The sequence below is a fragment of the Ranitomeya variabilis genome, chromosome 4 (assembly GCF_051348905.1).
Source record: "Ranitomeya variabilis isolate aRanVar5 chromosome 4, aRanVar5.hap1, whole genome shotgun sequence".
NCBI classification, from domain to species: domain Eukaryota; kingdom Metazoa; phylum Chordata; class Amphibia; order Anura; family Dendrobatidae; genus Ranitomeya; species Ranitomeya variabilis.
In genome coordinates, this window is record NC_135235.1 from 460,919,384 (window position 1) to 460,934,869 (window position 15,486).

Genomic DNA, 15,486 nt, shown 5'->3' on the forward strand with positions numbered 1-15,486 from the left:
GGACCAAAACCCTTCCAGTCAACCAAGAATAAAGTCTTTCCCCTGAATTTTTTCATAGCAAGGATATCCCTAACCTCAAAGACATCATCAGCCGAAACAGGCGATGGAGAACAAAGGGAAGAGGCATGAAAGTGATTAAACACTGCCGGCTTAAGGAGAGAAACATGAAAAGAATTAGAAATAGGAAGAGAGGCGGGTAACTTAAGCTTATAAGCAACATCATTAATGCGAGTCAAAACCTCGAACGGACCGATATAATGGGGCCCCAGCTTATGAGAAGGAACCTTAAGACGAATAAACTTAGAGGATACCCAGACCTTATCCCCGGGATGGAAAATAGGGGAATCAAGACGTCTTTTATTGGCATGTCTTTTCATCAAAAATGGAGATTTGCTGGACGCTTCGCTGGGATGGTTGTTGTAGGAAAATTCGGCCCAGGGTAACAAATCAAACCAGTCATTTTGATGGGCATTAGTGAAATGACGAAGATAAGTTACTAACGTCTGATTAGTGTGTTCCACTTGGCTGTTGGTTTGAAGATGGTAAGCTGAAGAGAAATCAAGCGAGATGTTCATAGACTTACAGAGGGATCTCCAGAATCGAGCGATGAACTGGGCTCCATGATCAGAAACAATATTTTGGGGAAGTCCATGAACACGAAAAACATGATGAACAAAAACCTTCGCCAATTCAGGTGCAGAAGGTAAACCAGGAAGGGCGATAAAATGGGCCATTTTAGAAAAACGGTCCATGACCACAAAAATAACGGAGCAGCCAGAGGAACGAGGCAAGTTAGTAATGAAATCCATAGACAAATGTTGCCACGGAGAAAAAGGCACCGGTAGAGGATGGAGACGACCAGAAGGTAATCACCTGGGAATTTTATTCCTGGCACAGGAAGGGCAGGAGGCGACGAAACTTCAGACATCTTTAGACAGAGTAGAGCACCAGTAATAGTGGGAGATCAAACGAAAGGTCTTTTTGAACCCGACATGCCCGGCTAATTTGGAGGCATGGCCCCAAAGTAAGACACGTCTTCTGTTCTCCGCGACGAAGGTTTTACCCGGAGGCAAAGAAGAGAAAGAGACCGGAGCAACTGTGATAACTCTGGCAGGATCAATGATGTGTGCAGGCCCCTCCTCAATATCCACCAACTGAAATGACCTAGACAAAGCGTCAGCTTTGTAGTTTTTACTTCCAGGCAGGAAACGAAGCTCAAAATCGAACCTGAGGAAGAACAAGGCCCACCTGGCCTGTCGTGGATTCAGTCTATGTGCAGAATGGATGTAAGCCAGATTCTTGTGATCCGTGTAAATCACAAAACGATGTAAGGCTCCCTCTAGCAGATACCGCCATTCCTCCAGTGCCAATCTGTTAGCCAATAGTTCTTTATCTCCGATGGAATAATTCTTCTCGGAAGAAGAGAAGGTCTTGGAAAAAAAACCACAGGGCAGAAGACGACCAGAAGAAGACCTTTGGGAGAGTACGGCTCCAGCACCGACAGCAGAGGCATCGACCTCTAGGACGAAAGGTTTGCTGGCTACAAGACATTGAAGTATTGGCGCAGATGCAAAGGCTTGTTTAAGAGAATGACAGGCCTCCTTGGCCTCAGAAGTCCATTGGTGATGGTTGGCACCCTGTTGTGAATTCCGCTCTTGGGCTCCCTCCGGTGGTTGTAAGTGGCACTTTTGTGAGTTCTGCTCTTGGGCTCCCTCCGGTGGTTTTAAGTGGTACGGCTGCTCCTTGGATTTAGCAGTCAGCAGCTGCTTCCACTGATCGTCTATTCTGGCTCGGCTATATAGCCTGGCTCTATCCTTCAGCCAGTGCCAATTGTCAATGGTTCCTGGTTGGATTCACATCTCTGCTTGGATTTCCCTGATATTCTGACCAGTTCAGCAAAGATAAGTCCTTGCTTGTTCTTTTGCTGTCCACATATTGTGGACTTAATCGTTCAGCACATTCTATGTTTTTTCTTGTCCAGCTTGTCACTATGGATTTATTCAGTTAAGCTGGAAGCTCTGGGAAGCAGATTTACCCTCCACACCTTTAGTCAGGTGTGGAGATTTTTGTAAACTCTGTGGTAGATTTTTCTAGTTTTTAATACTGACCGCACAGTATTCTGTCCTGTTCTATCTATCTAGCTAGAGTGGCCTCCTTTGCTACATCCTGGTTTCATTCTGCGTATGTCATTTCCCTCTCCACTCACAGTCAATATTTGTGGGGGGCTGCCTATCCTTTGGGAATTTTCTCTGAGGCAAGATAGCTTTCTTCCTGTTTCCATCTTTAGGGGTAGTTAGTCCTCCGGCTGTGACGAGGTGTCTAGGGAGTGACAGGAACATCCCACGGCTACTTCTAGTGTTGTGTTTAGCTCAGGAACTGCGGTTAGTACAGGTACCACCTCCTCCAGAGCTCGTCCCATGTTGCTCCTAAACCACCAGCTCATAACAGCACCCCTACAAATCATGGAGGAGATGGGAGCCGACAGAGAGGAAAAGTGAGGGATAAACTGCCGATAGAAGTTGGCAAATGCAAGAAATCGCTGAATTGCTTTAACAACAAGCGGACGTGGCCAGTTGAGAACAGCAGAAACCTTTCCTGGATCCATGCACAGACCAGCATCGGAAATAATGAAACCCAAAAAAGGTAGAGATGATTGTTCAAAAACGCATTTCTCCAGTTTTGCGTAAAGCCGGTTCTCTCTCAAACGCTGAAGCACTTGCCGAACATCTCTCCTATGGGAAGGCAGATCTGGAGAAAAAACGAGAATATCGTCCAAGTACACTACCACACAGGTGTAAAGAAGATCCCGAAAAAGTCATTTACCAGTTCCTGGAAGACTGCGGGTGCGTTGCATAACCCGAAGGGCATGACTAGGTACTCGTAATGACCATCCCTGGTGTTAAACGCAGTCTTCCACTCGTCACCTGAACGGATACAGACCAAATTATAGGCCCCTCGGAGGTCCAACTTGGTGAAGATGCGTGCTCCTCGCAGACGATCAAAAAGTTCGGGAATAAGAGGGAGTGGGTACTTGTTCTTAATCGTGATGGCATTGAGGCCCCGGTAGTCTATGCATGGCCGAAGGGACCCATCTTTCTTCTTTACGAAGAAAAAGCCAGCTCCAGCAGGTGAAAAAGACTTCCGAATGAAGCCTCTGGCCAGATTTTCTTGGACGTAATCAGACATGGCTTGAGTCTCAGCAGGCGATAGAGGATAAATACGGCCTCTAGGAGGAGTAGAACCAGGAACCAGATCAATTGGACAGTCATAAGAGCGATGCGGTGGTAGGATCTCCGCCTCTTTCTTGTTAAACACATCCGAAAAAGAGTGATAGGCCGAAGGGATATGCACAGATTCCCGAGAGGCTCGAGAGGAACCAGTTGGCGTGACGGAGAGTAGGCATCTATTCTGACAAGACTGACCCCAACGTAAAATATCCCCCGAGCGCCAATCCAGAGTGGGCTCATGAGTTCTTAACCAGGGAAGCCCTAAAAGAAAAGAATGAGACAGAGACGGTAAAACCCCCAAAAACAATTTCTCACTGTGTAGGGCTCCGATCTGAAGTTCAACCTCCTCCGTAACCAAATTGACGGTCTCCCGCAAAAGATGACCATCAACAGAAGCTATATGTCTAGGAGTCTCCAAAGGTCTTACAGGTATCCCAAGTCTATTTACTACCTCAAGTTGAACAAACTTACCTGCAGCACCAGAATCAACATAGAATCAAGAGAAAAACGACGGGAACCCAAATGTAAAATAACGGACAGAATCGGGGGGGAGAGGAATCAAAGCTGCCTAGGGAGACCTCTCTTACCTGTCTTAGGCGGAGGCGTTTCCCGGCTTCAGAGGACAGGAACGTAGGAGATGAGAGGCACTGCCGCAATAAAAACAAAGACCCTGTGCGAGTCTCTCCTTGCGATGTTGCTCGGCAGGCTTGAGGCGATCTACCTGCATGGGTTCAGGAGAGGAAGTGGAAGCAGCTGAAGTGACTAGAGGAAGAGAAGACCCTCGAGAAGATGTAGACAGACGGAGGGGTTTCTTCTCTCTGACAAGCTCGCGAGAACGCTCCTGAAAACACAAATCAATGCGTATAGCCAAAGAGATTAGATCATCCAGGGAGGTGGGAGTATCTCATCCTGCCAACTCATCCTTAATCCGAGAGGACAAACCACGCCAGAATGCACCAACCAAAGCCTCATTGTTCCAACCTAGGTCAGAGGACAGAGTTCGAAAATGGATGGCGTACTGGGCTACAGAAAGAGGACCCTAAAGAAGGTTGAAAAGAGACTCAGTAGTAGAGAACAGGCGACCAGGTTTGTCAAAGACTTTACGAAAGGTATCAAGGAACGGTGCGAGTTGAGTGACTAACGGATCAACTCGTTCCCAGAGGGGATTAACCCATGCCAGCTCCTCACCCTCCAAATGAGAAACAATAAAAGCTATTTTAGCACGGTCGGTGGGATAGAGTAGCGGAGATAATTCAAAGTGCAGTTGACGCTGATTAAGAAATCTGTGGCATAGTTTAGGTTCCCCTCCATACCGAGGAGGCCTGGCTAAACGGGGCGACGGTTGGGGAGCAGAGGCCTGGACAGGAGCAGAGGCGACATTTTGGAGAGAGCGAAGCCGATCATCCACAGAGGCCATAAAATTCAAGATATGGGACTGAGTATCCCGTTGTTGACCAAGCTCCTGCTGAAGGGCGGCCAGCTGTGTGGTGTTACCAGGATCGGACGACTGTAAGGCTGCTAAATGAGACTCCATGTTCTTAAGCAAAGACATGATCCTGGTCTGATTTTCACACAGAAAAAGTAATTCCTTCTGGGTGGCCGAAACAACAGCGGGGTCCATGGCCTGATGATACTGTGAGAAATCTCAGGAAAAATAGGTGGACCCTCTGAGACCGGACGAGCTGACCAGGTGGACCACCCCCTATACAGGGAGTGTTAGGGGCAGGAGCGTGAGGGACTATCATCACGGAAGCTGGAGGACCAAGGAGGAAGAGAAAAACGGAAAACGAGAAGAAGGACTGGAGAAGAGAGCCAGGACCCGGGGGTAGAGGGAAGGACACAGGAGGACCACAGGGAGACGGGGAACTAGAAGGAACACGGTACCGCTAGAGACACAAGGAGAGCTGGAGACACAAGAACAGCGACGAGACTGGAACTTCAGGAGCCGAGGCCAAGGACTGACGCAGGAACTGTGGGAAGAAACAAATAACAGAGCACAAGATCAGAGCACAAAAAGATGCACAGAGAGTACGTGCGACCAGGAGCACTTGCGAAGCACAAGTGATCATCAGGCACAGAGGCAAGGAGCAGACAGGAAGAAATAGTAGCGCTTGAGCTTACTTCCGGGTGGAGAGGGTCCTCCAAGATCATATAGTGGACAGGGCAGACAGCGTAAGAAGGAGACTAGAGGTGCGCACGTGCAGAACGAAAGCCGGCGTGTGCGCGCACCCGACGATCAGCTGACGCCGGGAGCGAGCGCTGGAGGAGGGACGCCGCAGCAGCAGAGCTGCGCCGGGACGCTGAGGACAGGTAAGTATAGCAGGAGGAAGCGGGTGGCGGTGGCGGCGTAACAGCCATTGGCCAAGCTTACCCTGGAGGGGCGTGACTAAATGGCTACCTGGTCTTCACTAGTGACTCTGATGGTGAGGATAGACTTGGCAACAGGATAGCCACCAGGTGCCACTCCAGGGCAGTGTTTGGACCTGCAGCAGGTAACTCACAGGTAAGAGCAGGTATGTGAGGTACAGAGAGGTGAGACTGAAGAGGAGTAACATGGTCCAGGGTCAGCGGCAGGCAGTACAGGTTCACAAACAAAGCCGGGGTCAAGAACAGAGAGATCAGAACAGACGAGTAGACTAGCCAGGTCAATAACAACTAAACAGAGGTACACACCTTAGCAGGAAGCTGAAGACAAAATACTCTAGAACCTAAGCTCAGGCAAGGTGTGGAGGTTGGCACTGCCTAATATAGCACCTGTTTGTTATTGATTGGCTGGGGAATCTAAACCCTGCAGGACACAGCAGGGTTACATTTCTGTAGGATTTGAAAGCGCCCTCTAAGAAATTGTGGAGACATCAGGGATATGCAGCAGAGTTGGAAGTGCTGCCTGAGTAGTCAGCAAAACCAGGGTTGCAAAATTTGACTTTTTTATTTTTTCTGGATGGCTTATCAAAAAAAACAAGGATTGACACTAATTTTTACGAATACATTGTAAAACCACAATAAATCATTATGAATATAAGTGATGAATGTCTGCATGCCATAATTCTGATATGAATAAATCAGCTGCATTCAATGTAAAATTATGAAAATTACAGTCAAAATAACCTGTATAAGTTTATTCAGCCTCAAAAAAATAAAAAAAGCTTTAAGTTGTTTTTAATGGACTGAGGGAAAAAGTGCCTTTTTTACGGATTGCCCTGGAATTTTTGGATGGTTGGCAATCCTGGCAGCGGCCTGACATGAGGATAGGGCAGAGCACAGGGATTAGTACTGTGCCGGAAATGCATGCAGTTTACTCTCTTTTTTCCGGTATCTTTCCCTCCTCATTTAAACATGCCGTCATAACTAGTGATGGGCGAACCTGAACAGTAAAGTTTGATGTCCATACTGAACACCTACAGTTTGGGCATGAACCAAGAACATGGACCAATCCAGGAAGTCCGCGTTACTATTCAGGCTCCCTGAACATTTGGTGTTCCCAAACTGTCATCTGCATGACAGCATGAGAAACACCAGTGGCTCTGATAGATGGTAAGATTATTACTGCCAGTCAGAGTGCCAGCAGCTGTGACCAGCGGTAAAAAGTTTACCACTGGTCACAGAGGCATCGGCTGATGGCTGCCGTTAATAACACCAAGCATCCATCAGCCGATGCCTGAGCTATAAATAAATAAATTTTAAAAAATTATGTGGGGTCTTTCTATTTTTCATCACCAGCATGGTGATGACAGCTATGGGCTGCAACCCCAAGCTGACAGCTTTATCATGGCTGGTTATCAAGAAGTGAGGCATCCCCGCGCCTTTTTTCTTTTAAGTAAATCATTTTAAAAAATGGCTTTGGTTCCCCCCCATTTTTGACAACTAGCCAAGCTAAAGCAGTCAGTTGGGGGCTGGTAGTCTTAGGCTGGTAAGGGGCCATGTATATGGCCCTCCAGCCTAAAAACAGCAGCAGTTGTCACTTTGTATTGTCTGGTGACATCAAGCCCAGCAGTTAGTAATGGATATGCGTCTATAATAAAAAATACACCCTGTTTTACAAATTTATTTAAAAACAACAAACTTTGCAATGTCTTTATTATCTGACTTTCCGCTCAATTGTAAAGTGCTGTGAAATATGTTTGCGCTCAATAAAAAATTATTATTATTATTGTTGTTTTAAAAAGGGGTGGTCCAGGCACTGGACAATCCTTTTAAGAGAGTTTACCTCTGTCACTTGACAAGCAGCATAGGACAGTTCCTATACATATCAGGATTGTTTGATATAAAAAATCCATTTACATCACCTTGTTAAAAATGTAACGTTAATAAATGTGGGTCCCTTATTCAGGGGAGTAGCAGAATTTTTCACCAACATATGATAGTTGATTGCTGGGAGTCTTACTCGTATCCAATTTTTCAAAACACGTTATCTCAATGGAATTTTGTTGCTTGTTCACACATCAGTAAAAACTGGTCAAAATATCAATGTATGGCAGATGAAAGACATGTCATTCTCACTTTCAAATGTGTCATGTTTTCAAGAGAATCCCCTATGATGCATCTATGAGCACAGCTCCACCCAGACATCTTCACAGCTGTCATCACACAAGACGAAAAGTTTCTGTATTAACTGATAACATGGTGTGAACGGCAGATAAGAATATACCTCCAACCACTAAAAACTGACAGAACACAAGCAGCCATCTGCTGAGCTGCAGGTACTACTGCGTCCTGGGCCCGGAAGGTAAAATGAAGCAAGGTAAGTGGGAAATGAATGGGGTGGAGATAATTACCTCTCCAAATACTATTGAACAGGACATACATAAAACACATTTTTTCAAAATATATCAAAATTCTGACAGTAGATAATCTTTCAAAGAAAGAAGCAGCGTCACTTGTATGCAGAAATTTCAAGCAATTTTCAAGCCACAATACATTAGAAATGAAATATAGCAAATAGGCAATATGTACATACATTGAATTCTGAATGCAAAAAAAGACCAAAAGATACATCCACTCTACTCTTTTTTATGTCAGATATTCCACCTTGTTGTTGAAGAGGTTGTCTAAATTAGAAAAAAAAAGCAAAAATTAAACACCCAATTTTGTATCTAGTCCCACATACAGATCCCTAATCCAATAGAGAAGATAGCCAATACAAGCCAATACAAAGGGCGTATTTTGCTCTGAAGGGCAGAGTATACAGTAACCATATAAGATGCAGACTGGCCATTGATTTCATGTGAATTGAATAAAGTAGACTATCCCATCCACTTTATTTATGTATCGGATTACTTAAGTTACCTACTTAAAGCTCTAAACATTTTTAAATATTGTTAGCATCACATTTCATTATTTCATTGTCAGTCTTTTAATATACCCTATCATATAAATATATTTTTGTGGGTGAGGTTTTCAGAATTCAAGTTCTCCAGAGCTCAATATTCTAAACTGGTTCTAAAAAAAATACTGTGCAGAGGATCCACACAACCTTCCTTCCTTACCCTAGACTTGGTGGAAAAAAGAAGCTAAAATATTATCATTTTCTATTAATAAATGCTGAAATGATTTATTATATGCTGAAACAGAGTAAATTATTTGCCAAAAGTTAGGCTAACGTTGGCTGAATCCAGCGCCATTGATGGTTTCGACTTACAATCTAACGTGTATAATGGCCCCCAACAGTTGACTGTCCGAGAAGAAAAGGAGTCAGCAAATCCAATTTTGGACTGCCAATCCTTTTGTTTTCTAGAGATAAATGTCTGAGAGTGGTTCTTTCACAAAGAATACCGGAGTGCTCAGCCAAGCAACCGCTCCTGGTAATGGGAAGAATCCGGCAAGATAGCTGCTGCTGGCTGAACGATTGGACGAACAGTTGATTGGCTGACAGCCATCTAAGGTGTATGGGGATGTTACAATTAAATTTACAGTCATGCCCAAATTGTTATTTCACGAAGCCAGCAGTATATAAAATAGGGGAGTAAGACTCAATCTACCCAATTTTGATATTGTCAGTAATGGGCACTCTGACCTTTGGCTTTAAAATCAGTCAGGGGACACACCACTGACCTTTTGTGTTGCATTACATGGACACAATCAAACACAAGATACAGTAGTTTGACAATAAATGGCTTCACCCAACCACTGACCATGAGTGGAGAAAAAGTTTTGTGTTATCATTCATATTCTCTGAAAAAAAGGCCAAGAAAGCAAAAATTCTGCCGGAGTATGTAAACTTTTGAGCACAACTGTAGTGTAGACGTTGCCAGCCAGATAGGCCTTCAACTGCGTGTAGAAAATGTTCTAATGATCCTTCTTATATTTTGGGGGAATTCATTCATATGATTTTGGATGTAACATGACCAGGAAAGAATCAGAATATCTTCAACTGTTGACCAGGAAATGCATGTGTAAAGTACCTTAGAGAGGGACATTCTGTTTCCACATCAAATATACAGTCCTTTAGACAGAGGTAGGAACAGCCTAAGGGTACTGTCACACAGTGGCACTTTGGTCGCTATGACGGTACGATCCGTGACGTTCCAGCGATATCCATACGATATCGCTGTGTCTGACACGCAGCAGCGATCAGGGACCCTGCTGAGAATCGTACGTCGTAGCAGATCGTTTGGAACTTTATTTCGTCGCTGGATCTCCCGCTGTCATCGCTGGATCGTTGTGTGTGACAGCGATCCAGCGATGCGTTCGCTTGTAACCAGGGTAAACATCGGGTTACTAAGCGCAGGGCCGCGCTTAGTAACCCGATGTTTACTCTGGTTACCAGCGTAAAAGTAAAAAAAAAAAAACAGTACATACTCACATTCCGGTGTCCATCAGGTCCCTCGCAGTCTGCTTCCCGCTCTGACTGACTGCCGTCCGGAAAGTGAGAGCAGAGCACAGCGGTGACGTCGCCGTTGTGATCTGCTTTCACTTTACGGCGGCACTCAGTCAGAGCGGGAAGCAGACTGCGAGGGACCTGGCGGACACCGGAATGTGAGTATGTACGGTTTTTTTTTTTTTACTTTTACGCTGGTAACCAAGGTAAACATCGGGTTACTAAGCGCGGCCCTGACAGCTCTCCGGCGACCACACAACGACTTTCCAACGATCACGGCCAGGTCGTATCGCTGGTCGTGATCGTTGGAAAGTTGCAGAGTGTGACAGTACCCTAAGAGTTGGCCCTATATCGTCTCAAAACTCAATAGTTTCTTGATGTTTCTTATCTGCATCAGGAAAGATTTATATCTTTGTACCACGTTAGCCAGTAGATAGAAAAATATTTAGAATTGAAAGTCCTCAGCGGTTGAAACCTTTTAATGGCTAACTGAAAAGATGGTAACAAATTGCAAGGTTTCGAGACTACTCATGTCTCTTTGTCAGGCATAGAATAACACAAAATCTGAAGAATCACATATTTATGCACAACACAGTACAGAAAGAAATAATGCAATAGATAAGACAAGTGACGTGAAGCAGAACTATCATTATGGGAGAGTTGTGGCCATAAATATTGGAACAGTTCATAGATAAGGAGTGTGAATGTTTTATTGTCCTCTGATTGGGGTCTGGTTCTGTGTTGTGATGCCCCCACAAGGTCCGAGAAGCAAATTCCTTAATTGATGTAAAAAGACATAAATCCATGCAGCACATTCATTCCTGTACTGAGTGTGTAAAAGGTTGCAATCAGTTTATACTCCCAGACTCTTCTGTCTCTCTGAGATTTGAAGTTACCTTTTAATACAAGTAATTTCATATCCATGGTGCTGTGATCTGGGATGCAAAAATGTTTTGCCACAGGTCGATCTATTCTTTTTTCTTTTATTGTGTGGCGGTGAGAATTCATTCATTTTCTAAGCTTTTGCCCTGTCTCCCCTACATACAGACCCCCAGTTGGACATTTAGTACAAATAATTAAGTACACCACATTAGTTGCAATGCACCTGAAAGTACCTGGAATCTTGTAGTCCTGATGTAAATTGGGGATCTTTATTTTGTCCGTGGTCATTATAAATGGAATGATACTTCTTAGATTTGAAGGCTGCCTAAAACACAGTAGTGGGGGGTCTGGAAAAATGGATTGCAAGTGAGCATCTTTTTGTAGTAAAGGTTGTAATTTCCGTGCAGCTCCCCTTAGCATCTCCAGATTTGGATTGTAGGTGACTACTAGGGGCACCTGGTTATTTGCTTCTTTAGCTTTGCAATGTAGGAGATGATTCCTTGATATTCTGGTGGCTCTTGTAATTTGGTTTTCAATTGTTCTTGGATGGTAGCCCTGATTCAGAAAGGTCTTTCGGAGGCGACCTGCATCTTATCTGCATCTTCATTACTGATGGGATCTGTTAAATATATATGATGTCCTGCTCTTTTTATTAGATCCAAATGTAAGATGTGATCTTCAAGTGTTTAGAAACAATAGTGACCATCGGACCATTGCCCTGAGTAAGGAGACATGCCTTTTCCTCAGACGAGGGCAAAAATTCACCATCAGTTTGAAATTCCAAGACCAAACCCTAAGCCAGGAGGACCTGGCCAAATTTACTCTCATTACGATAACAGGTATTATATGGCTGGTAATCCAACGTCACTTCTATATATGTAAACCTTTCACCAAATTAAATAACTAATACTCCTTTGCATGTACATATTTTTAGGTCCAAATCCTTCTAAACTAAACGGGACTAAGAACAAGTTTAAAATAACCAGCCTTGGTGACCGAAAAACATGGAGTGCTAGAGTTGATGACTGTGTCCAGGGCACATGGAAAGTATCAATCACGTCCCCGGCTGATGCCATTATTGGATATTACTCAATTTTACTGAAATTCAACAATGGGATAGTTGAAGGCATTGGGGAATTCATGATGCTCTTTAATCCTTGGTGTGAAGGTAAAGTTGCTTTCTGAGATACAGAGCAGTGAGGTTAAGAATGATGTGTAGGTCAAAAGTATAATTCTTAAGGACAAGCTATAAAATGCTTACAAAGCTTGACTTTCTCCAGAAAGTAGGCCCCCTTATCACTTGGGTGTCTGAGGGGCTGCACAGGCTTTACCAATGATGTGTCCACTCCTCCCTCCACCTATTACAGCTGAACTGCAACAGTCCCATCAGAAAAACAACCTGTGATTATCTTATTTTCAGTAGACCCTCCTGGAAAGGAGGGATTGAGGACATTCACTGTAAAGTCCATAATTATGATTTATGTAAATCTTTTATAGTTTATGGTCATTTGGCTTGTTTTACAGATGATCAGGTGTACCTCTATAATGAAGCAGAAAGACAAGAGTTTGTTCTCAGTGAGGACGGGATAATCTACTTGGGCACAGAGAATTCTGCTCAATCCCATCCCTGGCACTTTGGGCAAGTAAGTTTACCAATTAGCTTGCACACTAAGCTTACCATTTTGCTTAATAATTGTTATTCTGGGGATCCCTGTGAGTAAAATAAGCTGATACAAAGCAAATGACAAAGTGTGTGAAAATTCTATCCCAAATATATCTCAAACTCTAAAATAGTGGTCAGTCAGTAGATGGCATGCTAGCGAACTAACTGTAAATACAGCATTGTAAAAAATCTTTACGACTCCATATTAATATAAGAACACAAAATATAAACTCATTTTTGGAATGGATTGAAGCTCAACCCCCCAACTATTCCCAACATTAATCTTTCTTTCCAAGCACTAATACTGCATAAAGATTAACTATCCCAACTTACGTTTTTCAGTTGGATGCCAACAATTTACTTGGCAGGCTGCATAAAAATATTTTAGACCTCACTAATAGTGTGAACACTGATTAACTTGTATGACCAGTTATGCCCCTTTCATGAAATTCGTGAGCAAAACAAAACTGACGATGGTTCTGACATTAGTTGGAAGTTATGTTGTCTAATTTCCATCGTAAACAAAATTTTTAGCTTTTGGCTGGAAACTGATTTTAATCTGCAATTACCCTCCTGCAGACAATTATAGCCCTCTGTAGGATATGTGTGGTTATGAATTATTTGAGTTAAAGCTTTTGGAAATGTATTACTTTATGAATGCTTACATGGGCATGAATACTATATTCCACAGTTTGAAGAAGGAATTCCCGAAATTTGCCAGAAGTTACTTAATATGAGCCCGCGATATCAGCAGGAGCCAGAAAATCACTACCTGCAGAGAAATAACCCCGTTTATATAATTCGAGAGATTGGTGATATGGTAGGAATAAAGAGTCAAATTTTTCCCTTTAGCCCAGGAAACCTAAATTTTACACATGCTCTTTTTTTGTGTGCAGATTGGCAGGTGGGATGAGAAAGACAGGGTGGATTTCATGTGTGAGAACCGAAGACTGTCCTATACATTGGTGAGCAGTGTCCCCATTCTACGTGTTTGGTTCCGAGGCGAAACTCAGTCCGCTTATGGACATCACTGGGTTTTTGCAGCTGTATTCTGCACAGGTAAGGTTTAAAAACCTTCATAAACTATGTCTGAAACTATGGCCCCTTAACCAATGAACATTTAATATAAGGCAAAAGTAGCAAAGCTATTTTTTAAAAGGACCTTTCACCAGTTTGAGCATGGTAAACTGGATACATGATGGAATAATAGCTGCAGAACTGAGTTAAACATATTTTTTTATTTCTTACCTTTGTTGCAGTGACATGAGCTTGTAAAGTTAACTACTGTATCATTACAAACACATTCAGATCTCATCTCACAGTGCTCTCAGCTCTCACCCTCCCCACACTAGCTTATGTGAGATGAGATCTTGAAGCGTTTGTAATGATATATACTGTAATTCGGCTCTGCTGGATATCTACACAGTGACCACAGAGATCAGTCAGGTTAGGAGGGCATGTCTTATTTCCGCTGTTTGCTGCTGCCTGCTTATGATTGGCTAACCTCATTCAGGAATAGAAGTACACACCCCCAGAAACAAAGTGCTGGTAACGTGTAGTTGTTGTAATTAACACAAGATATAACCTAAACTTTACATGCTAATACATCGCAGCAAAGAGAAATAAAAAAAATAAAAAATGTTTTACTCTACTCTGCAGCCCACAATGATGTGCCCAACTTAACCCCTTTACCACCTTAAATGTATAAATACGTCTAAGGTGGCCTCCCCTTGTTAGCTGCGGGCTCTGGCGATGAGCCCACAACTTTTCTGGCACATGTCAGCTGATTTCATCAGCTGACATGTGCCCTTAAAAGCTGAGGGTGGAATCACGATACACCCGTAGCTGTTAACATTGTAAATGCCGCTGTCAATCTCTGACAGCGGCATTTAACACATTTGCCCTGGAAGCGCATCACTAATTCTGCCTATCGGCGCCTGTGTCACATGACCGAGGGTCATCGATGGTTTGGTATGACAACCTGGGGTCAGCAGCAAACCTCTATGGTTGTCATTGCCGGATTGCTAAGATCGCCGCTCAGCGGTTGGAGCTCATGGAAAGTGAGCATTTCTGCTACACAGAGCAGGGCTGAAGCCGTGCTCTGTGTAGCACAAGCAGTCGGATGACTGCAGCTTCTAGTTGATGTTATGCTTCACCATAACAAAAGAAAAAATCAAACCGCCAGATTTAAATTTTTTTGGTCTCCGCGACATTGTATTAAAATGCACTATTGGGAGATCAAAAGATCGCATCTACACCAAAATTGTATCAATAAAAACGTCAACTTGGGGCGCAAAAAATGAGTCTTCACTTAGCCCCAGATCACGAAAAATGGCGGCGCTATGAGTCTTGGAAAATGGCGACTTTTTTAAATTATTTTTTAAAGAAATTTAGATTTTTTTTCACCACTTTAATAAAAAGGAATGTATACATGTTTAGTTTCTGTGAACTCATAATGACCTGGAGAATCATAATTGCAGGTCAGTTTTAGTATTAATGAACATGATAAAAAAGCAAAACAAAAAACTATTGTGGAATTGCACTTTTTTTGCAATTTCACTGCACTTTAAATTTTTTTCCCCGTTTTCCAGTACATTATATGGCAAAACTAATTATGTCTTTCAAACGTACAACTCGTCGTCACACAAAAAACAAGCCCTCACATGGCCACATTGATGGGAAAATAAAAAAAAGCTATGGCTTTGGGAAGAAGGGGAGCAAAAAACAGAACGCTAAAACAGAAAAACCCAAGGAGATGAAAGGGTTGATATGCTAAAACTGGTGAAAGGTCCTCGTTAAGTTAGGTCCCTTTACCATTGTTATATTTTTTTTACTAACATTAACATGGGATTACATTTGCACAGAAAATATACCCATTATGATGCATCCTGTAATAT

The 15,486-nt window shown here is 43.2% G+C and overlaps 1 protein-coding gene across 1 annotated transcript in view; it reads left to right on the forward strand.

Annotated features, from left to right (window-relative positions):
* Positions 1-7,853: 7,853 nt before the first annotated feature.
* Positions 7,854-15,486, forward strand: part of LOC143765208 (protein 4.2-like) — a 28,047-nt gene continuing 20,414 nt past the window's right edge. Inside the window, exons 1-6 of the mRNA XM_077251647.1 lie at positions 7,854-7,968; positions 11,583-11,765; positions 11,861-12,094; positions 12,451-12,569; positions 13,281-13,409; positions 13,486-13,648. Coding sequence (XP_077107762.1) covers positions 7,959-7,968; positions 11,583-11,765; positions 11,861-12,094; positions 12,451-12,569; positions 13,281-13,409; positions 13,486-13,648 — 838 coding nt within the window. The 5' untranslated portion in view covers positions 7,854-7,958. The remainder of the gene's footprint in view (positions 7,969-11,582; positions 11,766-11,860; positions 12,095-12,450; positions 12,570-13,280; positions 13,410-13,485; positions 13,649-15,486) is intronic.